At 40.3% G+C, this 23,510-nt stretch overlaps 1 protein-coding gene across 6 annotated transcripts in view; it reads left to right on the plus strand.

Moving 5' to 3' along the window:
* ICE1 (interactor of little elongation complex ELL subunit 1) overlaps positions 1 to 23,510 on the plus strand; it is a 56,535-nt gene that overhangs the window by 19,993 nt on the left and 13,032 nt on the right. For 5 of the 6 annotated variants that reach the window (XM_059694667.1, XM_059694661.1, XM_059694662.1 and 2 more), the window contains exons 8-14: positions 1,135 to 1,217; positions 1,414 to 1,453; positions 1,540 to 1,596; positions 10,886 to 10,972; positions 13,343 to 13,734; positions 16,077 to 20,786; positions 21,925 to 22,093. In XM_059694667.1, coding sequence (XP_059550650.1) covers positions 1,135 to 1,217; positions 1,414 to 1,453; positions 1,540 to 1,596; positions 10,886 to 10,972; positions 13,343 to 13,734; positions 16,077 to 20,786; positions 21,925 to 22,093 — 5,538 coding nt within the window. The remainder of the gene's footprint in view (positions 1 to 1,134; positions 1,218 to 1,413; positions 1,454 to 1,539; positions 1,597 to 10,885; positions 10,973 to 13,342; positions 13,735 to 16,076; positions 20,787 to 21,924; positions 22,094 to 23,510) is intronic. The other variant, XM_059694665.1, reaches the window with a different exon arrangement.

Below are 23,510 nucleotides of genomic sequence, written 5' to 3' on the forward strand. Positions count from 1 at the left end.
TTGTTTTCCCTGTGACAAATTTTTTTCCCCCCGGTAAATGATAGAGCATAATAATCCGGTAAAGAAATACTTAGGCTTATTAAAAGGAATCGGGACAGCATTATTATTCTGGTGTTTTATGGCATTTTACTTTTCATAGCAATTGTGAATGAACATATTTAGTACTATTCAGATTCCTAAAGTATGCTTGGATGATACAGTGCTTCAGAACCAAAAACAGAAATGAATAATTGGCTGAAGATTCAGAGAACAGCTATATGCCTTAACAGTACAGTTGATCCTTGAACAACTCAAGTTTTAACTGTGTGGGTCTATTTACACATGGATTTTTTTTTTCAATAAATACTATAAATTGTATTTTCTTTTTTATATGATTTTCTTAATAACATTTTCTTTTCTCTAGCTTACTTTATTGTAAGAATACAGTATCTGTTACACATAACATCCAAAATGTGTGTTAAGTGACTTCATGATATTGTTAATGCCCCTGATCAACAATAGCCTATTAGTAGTAACTTTTTTGGGAATTCTAAAGTTATATGTGGATTTTCAAACACTTTGTGGTTGGCGCCCCTAACCCCAGGTTTGTTCAAGGGTCAACTGTAGATCATAGTAAAGGTATTAGCAGTTATGATATTAGCTTATTGAAGGAAATTCCAGAAAGGAGTAACAATATAGTGAGCATAGAGAAGATTGACCCTTCCCCCAAATAAAGAGAATGATATTAACTTTATTCTAAGATAAAACCACAGTTCTATAATCTATAAACCTTGAATGTTGCTGACGAAAAACAAGGAGGGGCCATGGCCTCCTTCTCTTTAAAGGTTACGTGTGTTGGAAACTTTCCTATCTAGATGGTTTGGGTTGGCTTGTCCTGGGATTGTAAAGGTTCCTAAGGGCCTGTGCCAGTTCTATGGTTTTGTAGGCGATAGAAATAATTTTTTAAGCTAAAAGTTTTTCTCCATTCATCCCTGATAGATAAAATGCTGAAGGCATAGGAATCTTTTACACAATTTTTTTTCAAAGTTTAAGAAATGAAAAAACCTCAGTAGTTTAGATTTTGAATATTTTATTAATGGTACTTGTAAAGTTTGTAAATTATGTTTCTTATTTCCTTGCACTCTTTAAATAAAGAGGCTGCTGTCAAGCAAACTCAGGACTTCAAGCAACTAAGGAATGAAAAGAAAATACTTGAAAAGGAATTTAAGAAGACACAGGTAAAAGATAACAGCACACACACATTAACGTTCTGGCTTCAGGGCTCCTTAGTGTCCTTGCAAAAATGCTCCTGCTCATGCAGGAGTCAGGAATGAGGCCCCTGGTGGAAACAGCCAGCGGTACTGTCAGGCTGCCCCTTTCTAGAGTGGCTGCACTCCTGTACATTCAAACACTGTTAGTGTTTTGTTTCCACAGGAAAGGCTTGATGAATTTTCTAAACAGAAAGCTGAAAAGGGTGAGTATTTAGTTAATGGCTTACATAAAAATTATGTTGGGTACACAAAATTCTTCTTTTAACTGTTTTTCCCTCCTTATTTTTAGAGTTGAGAAACGTTGGAACACAAATTTCAAGTGATACTTCCGGAAGCATAAATAGAAGTGAGTATATTCCAAGTTCTGTTTTTATTTCAGTGCATTACATTTAGTGTTTTGGGAGGCAGCTCTTACCTATAATTGTGCAAGTTGCAGGGCTTAGTAGATGTTTCAATGGAAGAAGAAGCCGTATCCTATTTCATGTCTTCATTAGATCCCTGTGTGTTATCACTATACTATGTGATAAAATAACACATGGAAAGGAAGTATAAAAAAGCAGTATTGTTTAGGAAATGAAAACTAGTTAGAAATGTAATTTCCAACTTTTCAATGAATATGTCTAGTTTTCTCATTAGTTTACAATTTATTGAGTTAATTTCTTAGGTGCCAAATATATAAAAACGAAAGGCCCGGTGCACGAAATACATGCACTAGAAGGCGGTCCCTCAGCCGGCCTGCACCCTCTAACAGTCTGGGACCCCTTGGGGGATGTCCAACTGCTGGCTTAGGCCCACCCCCTCCACCCCTGCCCCCTGGACATCCCTCTCGCAATCTGGGATCCTTCACTCCTTATCGCCCGCCTGCTTGCTCCTTACTGCTTGGCTTGCTGCTCCTTAGTGTTGCTGCGGAGGTGGGAGAGGCTCCCGCCACCACCTCTGCACTTCCCAGCCATGAGCCTAGCTTCTGGCTAAGTGGCGCTCCCTCTGTGGGAGTGCACTGACCACTAGGGGGCAGCTCCTGTGTTGAGCATCTGCCCCCTGGTAGTCAGTGCACATCATAGCTACCAGTTGTTCTGGTTGTTCCACCATACAGGTCGCTTAGGCTTTTCTTATATAGATTGTTAATGTCAGGCAGGAACTTGAATCAAAGTCCTATAAGTGATTTTGGAAGATAAGACTTTATGGAAGGCCAGAAGTTACCAGGAAAAGTAAAGTGGCAGTCACAAAAGTCACAGGGAAATGACAGACATGCATGTGTACCTTTTACCCCTGAATAATCTTGTAGATGTGGAGGCATGACCCTGGAAATGGAGAAATTTGGGCTTTCACTTTAATATTTCTGTTTATTCATTGTGGGACCATTTACTTTCCTTCTTTGTGTTTTCATTCTTGATTTCTAAATTGGAAGTTACGAGTTTCTGCTCTGCCATTTCTCACTTTTTGGATAGGGATAAATTTAAAGTGTAAATAATGGTGTTTTCATGTAATGTGTTTTTTTTTCCAAATGGATATTATTAAAAGCACTTATGATGTTTTGTACAATGTAGTGTGTCTCTTTAGAAGTCTCCTTTACCTTTTTTCTCTTAAAAAAATTTTTTTTTTTTTAATATTCAGAGCATGAGATCTTTTTGTGTATGTGTGTGTGTGTGTATGTGTGTGGTTTAAGGCGTTAGCAAGTCACACCTTTTAGCTGCCTGCTCATTGATTTATCACTGTCACTGATATATAATTTGTGTGCTTTACACTGTTCTTCCCGGTCTTATCTGTGGAGAGTGAAACTCTTAGCAATAGCTGTTGCTGAGAGAAATAGAAGGTTGGACAACACTTGGCTTTCCCAAGTAACAGTGGACTGTAAAATGTAATGTGATCTCTTTTTGACTGATAGATTTGCTTTAGGATTCGGCTATTCTTGGGCCTTACTATTTGAACCGAACTCTCCCACTCCCTTTCTATAGTTGCTCTCTGTCCCTACATTCTTTTATTTTCCTTAAAGAAATTGCTACTATCTCAAGTAAAATTGTTTTGTTTTGTTTTGTTTTTACCTTCCCTTACTATAAGGGTAGGGATATTGTTTTTTTTTGTACATTAAGTCTTTAGGAATCTGCTAAATATTAAGCTGTGGACCTTGATGGGTTTAATTTATAATTCTTAAATGATCTTTAATGCTTTTCTTTATTAACTAGGTGCACAAATTCATACATGGGTGGGGTCCCTTGGCCTGGCCCAGGGCTGATCGGGGCTGGCCGGGGGGAAGGACGGTGGGAGGTTGGCTGGCGTGGGAGGCTGGCTGGCGCGGGAGGTTGGCTGTTGGAGCACACTGACCACCAGGGATCAGCTCCTGCGTTGAGCATCTGCCCCCTGATGGTCAGTGCATGTTCAAAGCACTGACTGGTTGACTGGTCGTAACGGTCACTAAGGCTTTTATATATGTAGATCCTTGATTTCTCTGAAAATGATTTATAAGTTAAGCAGAAAGGGTGTTGATTTCACTTATAATAAATGCTGCCTGAGTGCCACATTTGCCTTTTTTCCCTTTTAGCTTTCAAATTTCAGTAAAAATGGCAGAAAATAAAATATAGCCCTTCTTTATAGTTAAAAACTTTAGCACCAGTGAAAGAAATAAATAAGGAAAAAAGTAGTTGGTTCAATTGGCGATGAAGCCCCAAATTACAGAGAAAATAGCAGCCCGCAAAAAGCAAGCTTTTATGGAAGAAGCTGAGTTTCCTCAAAGCAAAGGTGGAAGGGAGAAAGAGCAGGACAACAGCATTTTGCCAGATGATTGATTAAGAGATGAAAAATGTTCAGTGCAATCTTCTGGGTTCAGAAATAGTTTCTGATGTTTGTACAGAGGCTATGGCCCAAAGTTCAGTTGTCTAAAGTGTTAGTTATGCCATAGGTGCGAAGATTGGGTGATTATGGCTGTTCCTAGTCCCCAAAAATGAGATATTTCTATATTCCATGTAATTCCACACAACTGCGTTCACTCCCCCCCCCCCCCCCCCCCCCTCTGAAGGAGCGATCGTATAGGCTTATGAAATAAATCTCCATTTATTGTGAGTATAGTACTAAAAATGTAGGCTGAGGAAACATACTCTGGTTATCAAAGATGTTATGCCAAAACCTTCACCCAAAACAGAAAAAAAGCAGGGGCAAGAAAGAAAGGCACCAAAACTCAAGAAGAAGAGCTAGTTCCTGAGGAAACAGTATGAAATTATAAGCCACATAAAATGTTAAAAATTGAATTGTATTCCTAGAGAAAGTCCAAGAACATATACATAGGCTGTTGCTATGAAATTGGAGTTGGGGTTCTGGAACATTAATAATGTGATTGTAGGATTATACCCACGAGAAAGGCTGAGTTGTTGAATAGACAAATACAGGATAGGTGTCTCTGAGACTTAGTCTGGGTGTCTCTGAGAACATGGTACAAAAGAACAAGGAAATAAAAAGTATTAGGGAAAATACAAGAATCTGGAGGATAAAGCCAGATAGCATAGTAGTCGTCTATTAGGACTTCTTCAGAGAGAACAGAGCCAAGGGAAAAAAGGTGATTAAGAAATGCAGAGCTGAGCACAGATTGGATATTTATATTAGAAAGGCCTCCTAAGTGTTGAACATGACTTTTGTGTATGATCTTCATCTCTAATACATTTATAGGGAATACATTTTAAATCAAATGAAGTAGAAAGATTAATATATAGAGATGGATAGAAAAATTCCAAAGAAATGCTAACTTGAAAGCTATAATGTAAGGCAAAAAATAATTCAAGCCTATATATGAATTTACATGGATTAAAAGGAAATATCTAGATTTATTAAAGGTACAGCTTACCAAGAAGAGACTGTTGTCATGGATTAAAGAGCATGAAATTATAACTAGTGGCCTGGTGCATTCAATTCGTGCACGAGTGGGGTTCCCTCAGCCCAGCCTGCACCCTCTCCAATTGGGGACCCTTTGGGGGATGTCCGACTAAACCGGCAGTCAGACATCCCTTTCGCAGTCTGGGACTGCTGGCTCCTAACCGCTCACCTGCCTGCCTGCCTGATTGCCCCTAACTGCCTCTACCTGCCTGCCTGATCATCCCTAACTGCCCTCCCCTGCTGGCCTGATCTTGCCCCCAATTGGTCTCCCCTGCTGGCCTGATCTTGCTCCCAACTGCCCTCCCCTGCTGGCCTGATATCTCGCCCCCAATTGCCCTCCCCTGCCAGCCTGGTTGCTCCCTACGGCCCTCTCACCCAGCCTGATCTTGCTCCCAACTGCCCTCCCCTGCCGGCCTGATCGCCCCTAACTGCCTCTGCCTCGGCCCCCACCACCATGACTTTGTTTGGAAGGAAGTCGGACATCTAGAAGATGGCCGGTTGACCCGGTCTAATTAGCATATTATCCTTTTATTAGTAAAGATAGATTATATAGGATAGGATTGCTTAAATCGGGGGGAGGGTAAGGAAGCCTTTTTCACCAAGAGGAGATGCTCTTGGCAGACAAAAATACATCCTCCCTATATCTGGACTGATAGCCAGCCAGCCATATGCACTATACTGCCAAACTGGTCATTAAAAATTGAAGGTTCTGCCTTCGTAGTTCACCCATATTAGGTTCTGATTGGTCACTTTCTATGCCAGTAAGTGTCAAAAGCTTCACCTCTTAGGCAGTCATTGGCTCCTCACACTTCATCCAGATTTGGTTCTGATTGGTCAGTTTCTATGCCAGTCAGCATCTCCGTGCCTATCTCCAGGCCTGATCAGAGAGGCGGGGCTGATCAGCAGCCCCCTTGGATGCCCAGAGAGAGAGAGGCGTGGCTGCTGGCCAGGTCTGGAGAGAAAGAGAGGGCAAGGGCTGATCAACAGCTGCTATGTAAGCTACGGATCAGACCCTGCTTCTCTCTCCAGGTCTCTCTCTGGGCCTGATCCACAGCCCCCTCAGCAGTCAGTGCTGGGTCATCACGGCAACCCAGCACTGACTTCAGGACTGACTTCTGGTCGGTCGAGCCTTCGGTTGTTTTGGACGTTACGGACCCTGGGTTTTTATATGTTAGGATAATAAAAGCATAATATGCTAATTAGACTAGATGTCCTTCTGGATAAAGCCGGGGCTGCAAGGGAAGCCCGAGTCCCAGGTGCCTGCCAGGGGCTGCAGGGAAGCCCAGGTCCCGGATGCCTGCTGGCAGCCAGAGGGAGGGAAGCCCGGGTCCCGGTTGCCAGAGAGAAGCTGGTGCCTGCAGCCGGGGGAAGGAAGGCCTACTCTTGCACAGATTTCGTGCACCGGGCCTCTAGTGTCAAATAAAATGCTTGGAAATTCTAAGGGCAGTAGCCAAGTCTGCTTTTGTGGGAGACTTTAATATGTTTCTCAGAAATAGAAAAGCAGACAAAATAGGAGATATAATTTAAATCGTAATTGCAAGATTGATGAGTTATAGATGATATGACTTAAAATCCTAGATTTTAAAGTATTTTTAAATAATTTAAAGCTCACTATTTAATAATATCTAATATGAGATATTAAAATATTGTTGTTTAATAAGATACTAGTAAAACTATCTCTTACATGCCCCCTAAAAGCCTTTCAAAATCTATCTGGTAACTGAAAGCACATAAATCTTTCATAACAGAAGATAAAAATGAAAATACTCAACTTTTGGAAACAACAGTAGGGCAGTATTTACTAAATTTTTGAGATTTTGCCAAATGGTATTCAAAGGAATTATTTGTGGTCTCCAGTGATTATTTTAGAAAGCAAGAATAACAGAAAATGAGTGACTAAGATAGGAAAATACAGCAGACATCTCAGGAAAATAGAAGGAAACAGTTGATGCAGATGAAAACATAAGTTAATGAAATAGGAACTAAACACTTTGAAACCATTCAAAGCAATTGGTGGATCTTTGTAATGCTGGTGAAATGGATAGTAGCTTTGCAAGTCTGATCAAGAAAGCAAGGAACAAACATCCAATAACATCAGGACTGCGAAAGCTATAAAACTATAATTGGAGAATCCTAAATCACAAGTTTATATTCAGATTTGATCATGTTAATGAAGTGGACTGTTTTCGAGGAAAACATACCGAAGTTATCAGAGTAGTTGAAACCTGAATGGAAAAATAACCCAGAAGAAATTAAAAAAAAAATTAGTTAAAGCTCTAACACCATAGAAGACCAGGTGGCTTTAGAGGTAAAGCCTTCAGTGAAAACTAATGTCTTCATCATTTTATTTGTTTTAGAATTTAGAAAAATAGTCAGTGCTTTCTGTCTCATTCTCTTAACATTAGTATTCTCTTACATTAGTACCAGAGCCAGTTAAGAATAACATGTACATGCATCCTCGAGAGAGCTGTAACTTAGGAGTATAAGTAAAATTTTAAGAACTCAAATCTAGTAACTGAGGATATAGACAAATTATGACTTAAGGATTTCTTTGAGAAATACTGCAACAATTGGTTAAGAGAAAAATGACATGACCTCAATTCAGCATGCATTCCTCATAAAAAAATTGGTAGGTAATAATAGGAAAAAAAAAACATTTGCACTTGAGAAAGGTGAAACATAAGAGCCATTACTGTCAGGAACAGAGCAAGGCTGCTTCTTGTTACCTCTGATTTGTGAACATGGGAGGCTTCAGGCAGTGCCGCAGAGAAAACACAAAAGACTAGGAGCTGTAAATACTAAGAAAGAGGTCGAAATTGTCAGAATTTCAAAGTTAAGACTGAAAAAATCAAAAAGTCTCAGCTGGGAAATACAAGTGCAGGAGCTTGGAAAAGTGGTGATACAAACATTGAACACGCGACATATCGTTATGAACCTATTAGAACAGGAATGGAATAAGAACAACCCATTCTCAGATGGCAGCAGAACCATCAGATGTTTAGGAAAAGACCTAAAAGCAGTGTGCTATGCCTCTGTGAGGAAAACTATGAAACACTCCTGAAGAGCATTAAAGAAGACCCAAATGCATAAATAAACATCATGTTCCTGGATTGAAAGACTTAAAGGATAAGGATGTGAATTTTCCTCAAATGCATTTGTAAACATACTAGAGGCCTGATGCACAAAATTTGTGCAAGAGTAGGCCTTTGCAGCCCCGGCTGCCTTGAGGCCCTGGCTGCCTTGCGGCCCTGCCCCGCCCACTGGTCATTCAGAAGGTTGTTCTGCCATCTGGTCTAATTAGCATATTAGCTCTTTATTATATAGGATGGTCTCACTTAGAATACCATTGAAGTTTTATGTGGGGGAAAAGCAGATGGTGAAGCTTTATCTGGAAGAGTAGATGTTCAGAATAATAAAATTTTTGAAAAGGAAAAATCTGATCAGATACTAAAACAATTATAAAAATATTATGATTAAAAAGTGTGGTATTCATGTGGAAACTGACATGTCAGTGGAATAGAAAAGTCCGGAAATACTGACAGATGCCTTAGATTTTGATAAAGGAAGTGCTTTAAAAGATTGGGTTAAGGTGTGCGGTTCAATTTAATGAGGTTTTCTTTTCCCAAATAAGTAATGAAGCCACAATGAAGATTGTTTTGTTTTATCTTGCCTGGAATAGATAGATCTTTTATTTGTAGGTTAGAAGTAATGAAAAAATGCTCAATTAGGATAGCTATAGCTCTGGTTAATAGACTCCGTAAGAAAAGAAAAGTAACTTTTTTTCTTTTTTTTTAAGGTTCCCTGTTTGCTGCTTTGGGTATACCTAATAAGCAGGGATCCTGGTCAGGTCATTTAAGCAAAGGGGATTACATTGTTTGGAAGCAGGCTTTGGGGTAGGTTAAATAACAACATAGATAAGCTGCTTGATCATAGAATTCGGAACTCAAAAATGGATGTGCCTCACACATGGTTACTGTCAGAGTTGACTGGCTCAGGGGAAGTTGGAAATGTCCAACTCTGTCCCGGTCCCTCTGTCTGAACCTCATTATTTGGTGTGATGCAGTTTGCCGGCTTCCTTAGGGCTGACCTATTCAAAATTTGTGATTTCTTGGAGATATTTAGATTTGAAAGGTTGGTCTAGACTGGATTAAAGATTTCAGTATTTTTAATAAGTGCTTCAGGTTAACTTAAGAACTTAAGTTCAAGGAAACTGTAATAGAACTTTGAGGTGGCCTAAAATGAAATACAGCTTATTTTTAGTTGAATTTTAATTTGTGTGAGCTGTCTTTTTATGCAGACTTAATTACAAATTATCAGTACTTTTATGAATATTTTTTCCTTTTAATTTTTTTTGGAATTTGTGTATTCATTAATGTTAAACTCACTTTAAAACCATAATTAATATTCTTAATGTTACATGAATTGTATTGGGCCTGTCTTAGTTACAATTACTATTGGCCTTTCAACTTGAACCAGTGGTTCTTAATTATTTTAGGAATCCAGGCAGACCCTTTTAAAAACTTATAAAAAAATTCCAAAGTTTTTGCTTTGCTCATAAAAGCAAATGCTTCTCTGTGTGATTATCTCTCTCTGTTTATCTGTTTACACACACATCTTTTTGTCTCCCTCATTTTCCATTAAGACTACTAATGGCTTTTCTATGATCCATGAAGCCCCCAGGTTAATTACAGTCTGGTCAACTCTGAGGGTTTTCTATTAACCTCATTATCTGAAGAGATACTGCTCTTCTGTTCTTTCTAGAATACATGGAGCCCAAATCTCTTATATTGGCCATTACATCCACTTCCTTCCCGATCCCATATCACTCTCTGTAGAAAACTTACAGGCCAGAGATTTATTTGTTTCACGTATACATAAAGGTAATAAAAGCCATTAACAACAGATAGATTTGGTCTGTTGACTCACATAATCCCATTTCCCGCAAACAAAACCCTGTATTCAGCCATCAATATTTGTCTAGAACAAGCATGTCAAACTCGCTGCCGACAACAAATATTTTTGCGGCCCAGTCAATATAATGGTATACAAGAAACGTTTTAATAAACTTTTCATAACTTAATTTTTACAATATCTGTTATACGTACTTATTAATAACGAACTACAATGTTCGCTAATGACTGATTACTATAATCGTGTGGCATTTATTTCCCTTAAGCATCTTATGTGCCGGCGCATCATTTCTCTCTACTAATACTAGCAGAGAATATTTTACAAGCCAATTGCCACGTCATTAGTCTTGGACTGACTTGTTTGGTGTGTGCAACAGGAAATATTTCACTTTCGGAGAGTAAGAAAAATAGGTTGATTTGCGTTATGCTTATTAATTTGTGCAGTTATTCAGTGTCTGGTAAGTTAATATTTAAGAAAAAATATTAATATTTATTAAAATGTTCTTTTATGTTAATGATCACTCATTTATTTCAGCCCTTTGTATTCAGCATGTTTCTACCAAAATTAGCCTACCTTTCTATGAAAAATTGAAGCTTTTTTTTTTTTTTTTTGTGGCCCACCTAAACTTAAACCTTGTTTATTTGGCCTGTGTTAGCCTTTGAGTTTGACATGCTTGGTCTAGAGCATTGCAGATCTTTCTGTCAGTAGCTAACTGAATTATGTGCAGTAATTGAATTTGGGGAAGATGTTTAAGTTACTTTGTTTTTGTGTTCCTAATAAGTCCTGATTTCACAGGACTATCTTTCGGCCGTGCATACATTGAGCCATGTAACATGTCTTTAATACTGTATTCTCTTTCCCAGGAAAAGTAAAACTACTTCTGAAGGAACTCTGGCTCTGTATAAACACAGCAAACAGAGCACCTGGTGAAAGCAGCAGATGTGTCCCAGGTGAGAGAGAAACTTCCAGAAATATATATTGTACATGAAAGTAGAAATGTTTACCATGGCTATTGTGTGTCTTTAGTTTTTAATGTCTCAGTGTAATAAATAATGGACCTAGCCAGAATGGGTACTCCTAATTATACCAGATTCCTTTTCCTACATTTTACCAATCTCAGTAAATGCATTTGGGTTTTAATTTTTAGTAGTAGCTTTCATCAGAGAACATTAAAAGAAGCTGGCTGGACCCACAGTGGAGGTGTATTTGGCAGGTGTGTGCAGAAGACTGAGGACGCACAGCTTTTCCAATCATTTCATGAGTTCTATCCACCCACCAGCAGTTTAGCTTCCTCTCTGAAATCAATAAAAAAATATATTTTAAAAATAAAGTGCTTAGCTTTTTTGTTGTTGTGCTAGTTTCTTAGATTAGCTGCTATGAATTCACAGATAGTGAAGATGTAAGTCTGTAGAAACATGCACCTAGGTTTTCTTCTCAGGCTCAGAAGGTCACTCACATTCCCTAAGGTTATAGGCAACATTTCAGTTTTCTGTATTAGTCAATAGTCTTACTTTATTTTTATTATAAATACTTGATTTCATGTTGTTAAATATGTTATTAAAAGGGACATTTCTTTGTTTAGTAATATTAAATCTTTCTTTAAAAATAAATATTTTAAGGGTTAGGTCTGTTCCTTAATGTTAGCTTTTTCAAGTAGAAGGGAAAACATAATGTCTTTGCAATTTTATATTATAAAATATATTATTGTTTGTTTTGTTTTCATATGAGAAAAGTTACAAAAATAGTCAGAAAATCCCCTTATTATTTCTCATTCATATTCCCTGAAGTTTAACATTTTCCATAACTTATAATCAAAGCCAGAACACTTAGAATAATACTAACAAAGATGAACCTCATGTGAGTTTCACCTGCTTTTCCACCAATGTCATTTTTCTTTTCCAAGACCCCATGTTGCATTTAGTCGTCATTCTTCTCATCTCCCCCAGTCTGACAGTTCAAACATCTTTCCTTATCTCTCATATTTTTTCTACTTTTTGGAGAGTACAGATGATTTTGTAGAAAACCTATTAGTTTAGGCTTATCTGATGTTTTCTCATATTAGATCGAGGCATATATTTATGGCAAGAACTTCACAATGGTGATATTGCACTCTGCTTAGGGTACTGTACCCAGGGAGAGGGGTTGTGAAGATGCATTATCACTGGGGATGTTAGAACCTTTATTATTTGTTTAAAATGGTGTCTGCCAGGTTTCTTCATTGTAAAGCTATTATTAGTTAATTATCTTTGGGGAGATACCTTGACACTCTGCAAATATTCTGTTTCTCTCTAACTATAGCCCACTGATTTTAGCAGCCAACAGTGGATCTTATTTGCTATTGTGGCTACTTTGTCTATAGTATCTCCCTCATTTCTTTTGCATTTATTAAATGAAATTTTTCTGTAAGAAAAAGCTTTCCCTTTATTAATTCACTTATTTCTGCCACTGTAGTCTCATGGGTATTAAGTTCATTTTATGCATTATACTTCAGCACTGTCATTATGTATTGTTCAGATTGCCCCAGCTTTGGTTATTGGGATTGTCTTTTGGTTGGCTCCTGGGCTCTTTCTGCATACTCCATCCTATTCTGAGTACCTCTTTATTTTCTGGCACTGCAAGATGTTTCAGGCCCAGCTTGTATTTCCACTCCTCAGCTCTGTTATCAACCACTTTTCCCAGGAGCCCTGAGTCCTCTGTAAAACATTTTTATAGCTTTTGAAGTATGACAAATAGATGTTTCTAATGATTTCCAGGACACATAGGTCTTTACTAGGAATTAGCACCACTCACTTAACCAAAATCGAGACCCAAAAATCATTGGCTTTTTGTAGTAATTTTTCTGTGGTTTAGAGTAAAAAGTATTCATGTGATCTGACTCCTTAATTTGAACATTGTACAAATATTGTAATGGAGTAGGCTTGATGTCAATGGATTATAGATCATTTGTCAAAGAAAATTGTGTTCCCTGTCAACCTGCGTGCACAAAACTTTCTCTCAGGTACTGCTGGTCGTAAGGTTCAACAAGAGAATGGGCAAGTCATCAGGGCCCACGGCCTGTTACACTGCTGTGCTCTGCTGCGGAGGAGCCACGGGAATCCCATTCATCCGTCTACCTGTCTTCTCATCCTGTTTGTTGTGAGCGAAGCATACTTACATGAAGTGTGTTCAAGTTTTATAGGCTAGTTTTCAGGAAGGGATCAGTTTTTTAAAATACATTTTACTTGGACATTGCGAACATTTTGAACTGTTAGAATAAGTTGGGATTTTTTAAAAGTTTTTCTGATATTGTAAATATTTGATATTTACTTTTTTTTCTACAGGAAAACCTGTCCAAGAAAAGCCCATATCTGGAGAGTCCAGGGAAGATGTTGTGCCCACCCGGGCAGCAGACAGTCCTCCCAGAACCTCTGCTGTGCAGACATGTCAGGCAGAGCAGTCCATGGAGATAGAGGGTGACGTTTCTGAGTGTAAAAATGTGGGAAAAGAGACACCCAGTGCAGCAGCCCACCATAATGATGACCAGCATCCCGAGGTTTTGCTACAGAGGAATGAGGAGGACAGTGCTGACTTTTCTGATCATGATCGCTCTTTTGATGAAGATCTTCAAGCTGCAGTTGACTTCTTCAAACTTCCCCCTCCTCTTTTGTCTCCAGTACCATCACCCCCTCTGGGGTCTGCACACCGTGGCACCTTACCTTCTTCGCTTGCACCTGTGAGTTTACACTTTGAATTTGAGTCACCAAGTGGGCACATCCTATTATGTTAGCCATACTCAAAGAACATTTGTGGTAATCAGACCAGATTTTATTAGGGAGTAAAAAGCCTGCCAGTGCCCTTAGGATCAACATGTAGTTGATTGAAAAAAGTCTGGCTTTTTTCCCTTTCTATTATGGTCAAATGTTTGTCTTTATCCACAATCAAATTGTAAATCTACTATTGTTTGTTCTTATCTCTCATGCCTGTCACTTAGCAGATATGGAGTGAATAAATTAAATACATGTTTGTAGCCATGGACTTTTTCAGAGATGGGTAAATTCATTTTTATAGCATACAATAACCTTGGTTGCTAAATTTCCCACATTCATTTTGTGAACTCATCACCTTTTTGTGTGTTTACAGAATGGTTTATCCTAATTTCTTAGGAAGTTAGTTTTGATGAAACAGATTTATGTACTTTTTGGCTTAAGGAGCAGTTAAATAATTTTGAGTCACTTCATTCAGGACACATGCTTGTCTGTTGTGTTCCAGACATTGTGCTAGGCTCCAGGAAGGCTGAGGTGACATAGGGTGTGGGATGGTTGCCACTTGGTTGAATCTTGTGTGGCAGTCAGACCTTAAGGAGTAGGTAATTACACAGCCTCAGTAGAGTACTTCACTGCTGGGAATTGCACCCTGCTGGAGAGGACTTAGACAGGAGCTTGGTCCTGAATGGAAGCCGGGTGGAGGGGGAAGGATGGAAATTGCTTCAGGAAAGTCGGACCATCGCTCAGTGTTGAAGAGGAGTGAGGCATTTGATAGAGATACAGGACTGGGGTGAACGGAACATTCACACAGACCAGGTCCATAATGGCTGTGTGTGTCCTAAGGACTTTCCATTTTATCCTGAAGGCAGTGGGAGATTCTTGATGGATCCAAAGAAGTGAACCTGATGATAAAATTTCATTTGAAAGGTTTGGTTTAGTCACTATATGAATGGGTAGTGGGTGGGAATGGTCAGGAAAGGGACAAGATCATACATAGGGAAATCAGTAAATCAGCAGTTTCCTTAATTCTTGATACCTTAACCCAGTAGTGGCATTGTGGTTAAAGAGGTGGGACCGGTTTGGAAAATGTTATGAGGATGTATGAGCAGCCTTTGGTGAGATTTTCTTTCTGGTGGTTAGGAGAGATGGAGGAGTCAAGGATGTTGGAAAATAACAAATGTAAGAAGAAGCCCTACTTGGGAGATGTAATGTGTAAAATGTTAGATATTAGGTGCGTGTGGAATTTCCAAGTCGGCACATGCAATGTGCATTTTAGATCCCTGGGCATGGTACTCGAAGGGAGGCTGGGGTGAGACACAGGCATTCAAGATGCATCAGGATGGAGTCCCATAGAGACTCTGGGAAACGGTCAATACATATGTGACCAAGCAGAAAAGGGGAAGAGGAAAGAAAGATCGAAAACAAGTGCCCAGACAGTGGAGGAAAACCAGATGTCGGTATTCCAGCTCGGGGGAAGAAAGGATTCTTTTAGTAGGAGTGTTTCTGTTAGCAGTGTCTAGTCTTCCCCAGACTGCTTTTTTCCTTACAGAACAGGAAGACCAGGTGGTCAATAAATTTGCTTACTTGGTGGATCACGTGTGATGCTTACTTGGTGGATCACGTGTGAAGGCAGTTAGCAAAAGAGGGGGCTAGTTGAGGGTCAAGTAGGGTTTCTGGAGCAGAGGTAGAGATAGGCTGGGTGGGAGGGAGAGTTGTCACTGCATACACTGTTGAAGGGCAAGAGGTGGAGCAGGTCTGGGTAATAACAACATCCAAGGTATAGCACTTGTAAGGAAGTGTGTGGCGAGAGTTGTCCATGAGTAGTCACCCAGAGTGATGGCCCATTTGATGCTCTGGGCTGGAGTCAGACATTTCTGGAGGAGTGACTGGGAAGTGGAAGAAAAGAGAGGGTTGTGTAGCCAGACTCAGAAGCCTTTTTGGCCAGAAAATGGGGAAGGAGTTGAGAAGTAGGAGTGTTTGGAGGTTAGGAGAACAAATTGAACACTAGGCCATGTGTGGACTAGAACTTGGAAGAAACTGTTATGGGAGAAAAGGTGTGAGTGAGGGTAGCTCTGGGGAGAGGTGGGCTTCTTTTAGAAAAGGGCAGAGCAGTGCCATACTTGTGATCGAGACTTTCCCACCTTATAGCTATTATAGCGATTCCAGAGAGTAAACCACTTGTCCTACTATGTGTTCTAAAAGGTTCTTCAGGAAGGATTTACTTGGTTGTTTTTTTAATGCATTTAATTGATATTTTAGTTGGTTGAATTAATATTTAATTAACTAACTAGTAAAACTCATTTATTTTAAGGAAACCTACTTTGGAGAATATACAGATTCCAGTGATAGTGACTCAGCCCCACATGGAAGTTCTGAGTACATTTCAGAAGATGATACACCTGAGGCACAGGATTGTTTTGGTTCATCCAGAAAAAATAAAGGAAGTGGTACATGTGAGGAAAAACTCAAATCACATGAAGCCACCCAAGCTCCAAACACATTGAAAGTAAATGAAGTGACAGCTGTTGGGTTTGAGGCATTTACAGCATCACTGAGAGAACCTTCAACCACATTCTCCTTAGCTCGTGAAAAACACTGGGCAGTGTCATCTCAGTTCATTAGAAGTAGAAAAAGAGACATTTTAGGGGAGGCAAAAAGACCAGGAGAGGTTAGGGAAATAGATATGTCGATGCAAGCTGAGGGAACACTTTGTAAACCCACCGGAATTGAGAGTGTTGAGAAGTTGTCTGGTGGCATAGCACAAGGGAAGGAAGCAGCCCTTGGGAAGGCAGACATGTGTTATTCTCCCATTGCCAAGAGACCAGTAAGTGAACTCATGAGATCTGAAGGAAAAACCCCATTATCCAGAATGATTGGATCATCCAAATCAAACTTTAGTAAGTGGACACCAACTAACGAAACCACTTGTGAAGCAGATTGTATATCAGTTTCTGATCATCTTCAGGGACTCTCTAGAGAATTGGAAAAGGAAAGAGAAGACATGCCAGGGTTTGCTTTAGGAGAATCATCTGAACCTGAAGAAGATGCAGATGAATTAATAGATGCAGCAGAGCTTGATGTTGAAGCCAAATTTTCTTCCTCTTCTACCTCGGGAGCATTATCTGTCCACAGTAATCCCCAGTTTTCCTCTGGGTTGAAGGGTGGTCATGATACTCATGTTCCTTCTGAAGTAATCCCTACTGAAGCACGTCATTCAGAACAGAAGTTAGCTAGAACTTCAAACATGTCAGGTCTGCAGTCTGAGCCATCAGAATGTTCTTCAGGAGCAAACGACCCAGAGGATAACTTGCATGCTCTGAACCCTGAATTGGGAGCATCTGATTTTCATGATCAGAGTAGCAGTGGGGTAGAATGTACAAAAGTTGTGAAAGATATGACCAAAGTGTGTGCCCTTCCTCAGTCAGTATTCATGAAAGCCGTGAAAGGTGGACAGTGTGAAAGCCAAGGTCCAGGAGCTGAGCTCACAAGTCAGTCAGATTTCACAGCATTGGTAGAGTCTCAGTCTGGCTTGATCAAGAGTGGTTTTGTTAAAAGCACTTCTTGGCACCATAGTAATCTGTTAAGGAGAGGTGGTGAAGAAATGCTGATAGCTAAATCAGAACATCAACAAGAGACCAACAATCAGTTACCAAAGGCAATGCCATCCGTAGAAAATAGAGAGTCAACATCATTGTTGCCTAACCAAGTGTCAGTTATAACCAAGCAAACCAGGCCTGAAATGATGCAGGGTGCTAAATTGGAACCTTTGAGACTACATAGGAATGAGCCTGCCTCAGCAACAGAAAATGTTGATAATGTGTCATCTATAGCAAGATGTTCAGAAAAAGAGGAGACAACCCAGAATATCAAGGAGGTGGCCCAGAACATCAAGGAGGTGGCTGCTACAAAAGAGACTTCACCAGAAGGTTCCACCTCTTGTAGAAAACTAGATTTTGATTCTTCAGGTGGTTCTTTACCAGTAGAAAATTCTCATTGTTCCAAAAATAGTAAGTTATCTTTCTTTTCTGAAAACATCACAGTCTCAAACCAAAACATGATGGAACCCTCTGTGCAGGCAGAGCTGCAGGAGCAGTGTCCATGTCAAAATGCCACAGATTTGGACTCATCTGGGTTGGGTGCAGATAAACTTCCTCCAGCCACAGAAATGGCAGCGTCAGATTTTCCTATTAAAGAAATATCCTCTGGAGACCCAGTCACATCTGGTGGTGAAGCCCTGGCCATTTCAAAGGACTCTCCTAGTGTAGAGCAAAGCCTGGAGGAGCCTCTGGAGCAGCCATCACCAACTCCTGGCTGTGCTCCTGAAGGTCTGGGCCCTAAAGATACTACTGCCTTTTTACCAGCGATTGGCAGAAAAGATGAAGAAACAGATGGTGTTCCCCAAAGTAGCCTTTCTGGTCCTCTGTACTGTTACACAGGCATTCGGGAGGTTGCGGGTGGTGATACTGAGGTGGAGGAGAGTGAGGCCCCTAGCTGCAGTGAGGGTGAAAATGAGCCTGAAGCCGTGATGGGTAAACAGCAACAGGATGCTGCCGAGGCCTCCAGAGATGTAGGAACTGCGGATGCTGGTGCTGCCGAGACAAGGCCTTCCACAGAGGTGGGCTGTCTGACCTCAGCGCTACAGGACTTCAACATCAGTACTCTCTCTGAGATAGATAGACTTTCTACGTCAGAAGTTGTTATGTTTCTTGAAAGTTGTCAGTTGAAAGATTATAGTTCAGGGGACTCTGTTCCTGAATATTCTAGCAAAGAAACTCTAAATGAAGAAATGAACAAAGAATTAAAGCAAAATGAAATATCAGGAGAAAAGTACAGAAAGCAAGTCTGTGAAGAAGAAACACTCAAAACCTGTGAAGAGTGGATTGAATCAGAGGAAGATGATTGTCCTTTAAAGGACGCGAGTCAGCTCACTCAGTGTTCTTTGGAAACGTTGTCTGAGGTGCTCACCAAGATTGGGCAGGAACTTCAGTCCAACTGTGAGGACTCAGATGGAAAAGATGCTAGTAATTTACTGCTCTTCAGTATACATGACAGCCTGACAACCGAACCCGTAAAAGAACAGGTCTCACCTCAGCACCCTTCAGATCCATCCCCATCAACAGGTGGTTTGGATGCCAAGGGCAGTTCTCCCACTAATGGGGAATCTATTGAAAACACTCAAGACAGACCTGAGGATAACTCAGATGTGACCAGACTGATGGACAGTGGGGACGAAGTCCTGCCACAACCAGCAGAGCCCCCAACCCAGAGTTGTTATTCAGGAGACGGGCAGACAGCTGAGCACAGTGCTGGTTGTGAGGAGGCAGAAAGGACATTTCAGTGTCAGATATCTACAGTAACTTCCAAAGTTATAAATAAGGACCAAAATCTCGTCATTGAAAAGGGGGACAACTGGACCATCATAAGTGGGGTACCACTCATGCCAAATGTGGACCAGGTTATCCTCTGTGACACCCCTGGAGACATCCCTGCTTCCCCAGATGAAGAAGAGCCAGGAGCTGGCTTCATTTCTGTTATTTCTGCGGAGAAGTCCCCTGAGACCAGCCACCCTGGCTCTCCATTTCAGGAGCCCCCCTGTGATAGTCATCTTCCATGCACCCAAGAGGATATTTCCAGCAGTGGTCAGAGTTCTAACTTTGATAAAAGTCGTTTACGGAACAGACCTGTGAAACCTAGTGTAAGGATTAGTTCTGAAATTTATGATTTTGAGTCTCAGATTGTTGCATCGGATCACACATATTATAACTCAAAACTGGAGCCAATTGACAAAAACAAGAATCGATCAAAGATTTCAAACAAAGACCAGTCAACCAAACTAGTAAAGACTTCAGCACCAGGCAGAGTTGAAACTAATCCAGGTGAAGTTTCTCAGTCATCTTCAGGGGACAGAGGTAGCACAAAAACCCAGAGACCTCAAACTCAAACCATTCTGGCCAATGCTGACACCTCTACCCCTACAGATTGTTCTGCTGACACTCTGAGTAAAATACGGCAGGAGGTGGGGCCCCCTTTGCCACCCCTGCTTGCTCCTTTGATTGCCACGCCTCCAAGGACATCACACCCAGTTTCTCCTCTGGTATCAAGTTCCAGTCCCTCCTCACCCACCTCTCCTGTTGTCCAGCTTTCTCCATCATGTGAGATCCCAGTGCCACCCATGATGTCTCCTTTGCTGGAAGATCCAGCACATGCCTCCCCTTCATGCACATCTATGTCTCCATCTGCTGTACCTGCTGGGGAGAGGATATTATCATCTCCTTTGCAGTTTTGTGCTACCACCCCAAAGCATGCTCTTCCTGTGCCTGGCAGACTGCCCCCCTGTGCGTCAACCCACACTGCTGTGACTGGTCCACAGGAAAATTCTGTTAAAATTCTTGACACCATGTACCCAGAGTTATCTGCCAGGGCCCGCACTCTCAACATCCTCAAAGGGAATATTCAGCTCACGCGAGGGCCACCTGGTGACCGTCAGAATTTACCAGGGCCGGTCAGTGCTATAACAGGCTTCAAAGCAATCACTTCCATGTCAACCGCCTTTGTCAAAGCAGGGGGCAGCTCTGGTGGTGACTGTAACCAGGATAAATCAAGAGATTTGGGGCCCCAACAAAATTCAGGTGGGAAAAGGACATTGTCATCATGTACACCGAGGAGTGCTAAAAGACTGCGCCTGGATAGCGGGTCCCCGGAACCAGAAACCTCGAGCCCCGCTCCAGAAGGAGTTAAACACCCCCGCAGGAACCTCCCTCAAGTTGAAGTCACAGCGACAGATGAGGAATCAAGTTCTGTTCCAGCTGCCGGTATGGTTTCACAGTTGCCTCTGAACCCCAAAGAAACTGTGGAGTCCCATGATAAAGCCATAGCTGATGCCCTGAAGAAGATTGCAGAGTCCTCCTTTGACCTGTTGCCCGTCATTCGGAGTCATGTATATGTGGGGAATATCTCCAAAAAGCCTGTAATGAGAGATCAAGAGAAAGAAGTTGTTTATGATTTCAGCACAACAAAGAAGGTAGGTGGCAACTGTATCTGAGAGTTTAGGAGTTGCTCATCAGGGACAGGCTGTCAAGGTGGCAGATGACCCCAACAGAGCTTTTAGTTCAGAAATGAACAGTTATCCATACAAACAGGCCTATACTGTATGTCTAGCCACCATTTTATGCATTTGAGATAAGACACTAGAGATTTGGTCATTTGTGTTCATCAAATAACTTAAAATTTTAAAGTATTCTGTCAGAACTAAAATTGCATGTGTACCATAGAATCTGACATGTTTACAGGCTCGAAATTATTTGCTTGAAAGCATCAAATGCTTATCACATAATAGAGCCTTTTTTTTCTGTAAATAGTATTATGTACACATTTGAGAGTTTGATAGTCTTTCAGAAAGACAGCCTGTGGGTTTGGTTTCCTCTTCTCAATGTATGTTGCAAGTCAAACAGCAGGTATTCAGTTTCAAGATGAGGGTTGTGCACATCTACAGTTTATTAGGACTGTCACAGGCTTATATTTTCTAACTGCCCATATTGACACCTTGTGTGGATGACTTCCAGTACCATGCACTCATATGTTACTGGTTATCTGCACAGTCTCCGATTCATAATGGTATAAATATTTTTCTTAGATTGTTTACTTCCAGAAAGCATACAGAACACTAAGTAATTTTGAAAAGATGTTTATTTTCAAATAGATATGTCAAATTACTTAATGCTTTTCTTACTGAGCAAGAAAATGTTAGTTCATATTTAAAGATCTGAACAGGATAAATGTGTAGAGTACAATGGAGTTGAGAAAACAAGAAGGGAATAGGATAGATTGGGCTTAATACATGCACACACACAAATTGTAGCAAACACCAAGACACTATAATTGGTGGGAGTGACAACAGGCAGCCAGGTGTGCTCAGATTTGCCTCTAGCACCTGTAGCACTGCTGACCACAGGCAGCTGACAGGTGTGAACTTCTCCATCCCCCAGAGCCCTTGGCTTACCTGCTAAGCAGGTCGTTACTGGTTAATACCCTCTTCTACCTTCTGATAGTGCCTGTGTTATTTTTCCAGTAGATGCTAAATTTTGCAACTTAGCTTTTCTTTCATAGGCTAAAGATAAATATCGTACATTGCCTTTTGATTTTTTTTTTCTCCACCTCAGCATTTAGCGGAGTGCTTGCTTCACTCTATTCTCTCAGAACTAAAACTTCAGAAGATATCCCTGGAGCACAATTACATTCATGCACTCTGTAGAGTGTATGTGGGTATTTGTCGGCAACTTGGAGACTTGGAAAGAGCTCGCTTGTTCTGCTACAGCCTACTTAAGGAAGGTATGTTCCACATGACGGCTTTTTTTGTATTGAAAATATATTGTGTGTTTACCTCATTATATTTGGTTCTATATTTTTAGCTGAGCAATTGCTGTGTATTTTTTAAAAATTGTGTAATGATTTATACATTTACCAGAGGGCATGTAGAGCCTTAGGTATACCTGTCCATCCCTGGTTTTCAGTAGGAGAATTCCTGTGACTTGAACTTACTTAAATCAGCATTTCACTTACGTAGAATACAGGGTCTCTCATTACTGTGTATTTGTTTCATTCCTTGTGCAACTACTTTAGAATCAGATCTAGTTGACACAAGATAAGGGAATGATTTAAAGTCAATGGTAAAGTACATTACTGTGTCATCAGCTGGAAAGGACAGGAATATGAGATGGATTCATAAGCTCATGAAGAATATCAGAGAAGAGGAAAGGAGGACTGTCCTTTGATTCTCTTTTCCCTTTACTACTATTTCTTCAGTCTCTACTGATGATCAGATTAGGAGTCATTCTTCATTATATCATATCATCGGTGGAGACATTTTTAAATAGTAATATGATATACAAATGCAATGTAATATATTAGAAAGTCTTATCTAAATTGCAAAGACTTATAATCTTTTATTACCATAATGTTTCTGGGCTTACAAATCAGGATAATTGAATGTATCCATCACTTCTAGAATTGTGAATGAGGCTGTTCACAAGTAGAACAGAGAATCAAAAAGATGTGGCTTCACATCAAACAGAATAAAAATCTTCATGTTGAACTGGCTGCAACCAAATTGCAAAACAATTTTGATAGTTTCTTATAAAATTAAATCATTAGTTTATCATAGGACCTAGAAACGTCACTCTTAGGTACTTAACCAACAGAAATAGAGACATATCTTTGCATGAACCAGTACACAGATATTCACAGTGCCTTCACTTATAATATCCCATAACTGGAAACAGAAGTCCATCAGTAGGTGATGAAAAGCAAGCATGATTATGAGCAGTGGCATACTACTCCCCCTGAAAAAAGGAGTGGGCTACTGATGCATAAAACAGGGTGGATGAATCCCAGAAACATTATACTGAGAGGAAGTCAGACAGAAAGGGTACATGTGCTCCAAGTAAATTAGGCAAACTAATTTAAAGTGACAGCAAGCAGATCTGTGTTGTCTGGTTTTGAGGTGAAGTGATTCATTGGAAAGGCTCAAACCCTGGGAATTTGGCATGATGGCAATGTTCTATATATTGACTGGTGAAGGTTACATGGATGTATTCGTTTATCAGAATTCATCCAACTGTCTGCTTTAAAAGAGTGTATATTATTGTATTTTAGCAGTACCTCACTTAAGTTAATTGAACAAAGGACAAGCCACAGTGTGGAAAAAGTTATTTACAACAAAGGATTATCATCCATAATTTAAAAAAAA

This window comes from Myotis daubentonii, chromosome 4, assembly GCF_963259705.1.
Source record: "Myotis daubentonii chromosome 4, mMyoDau2.1, whole genome shotgun sequence".
Classification (NCBI taxonomy): domain Eukaryota; kingdom Metazoa; phylum Chordata; class Mammalia; order Chiroptera; family Vespertilionidae; genus Myotis; species Myotis daubentonii.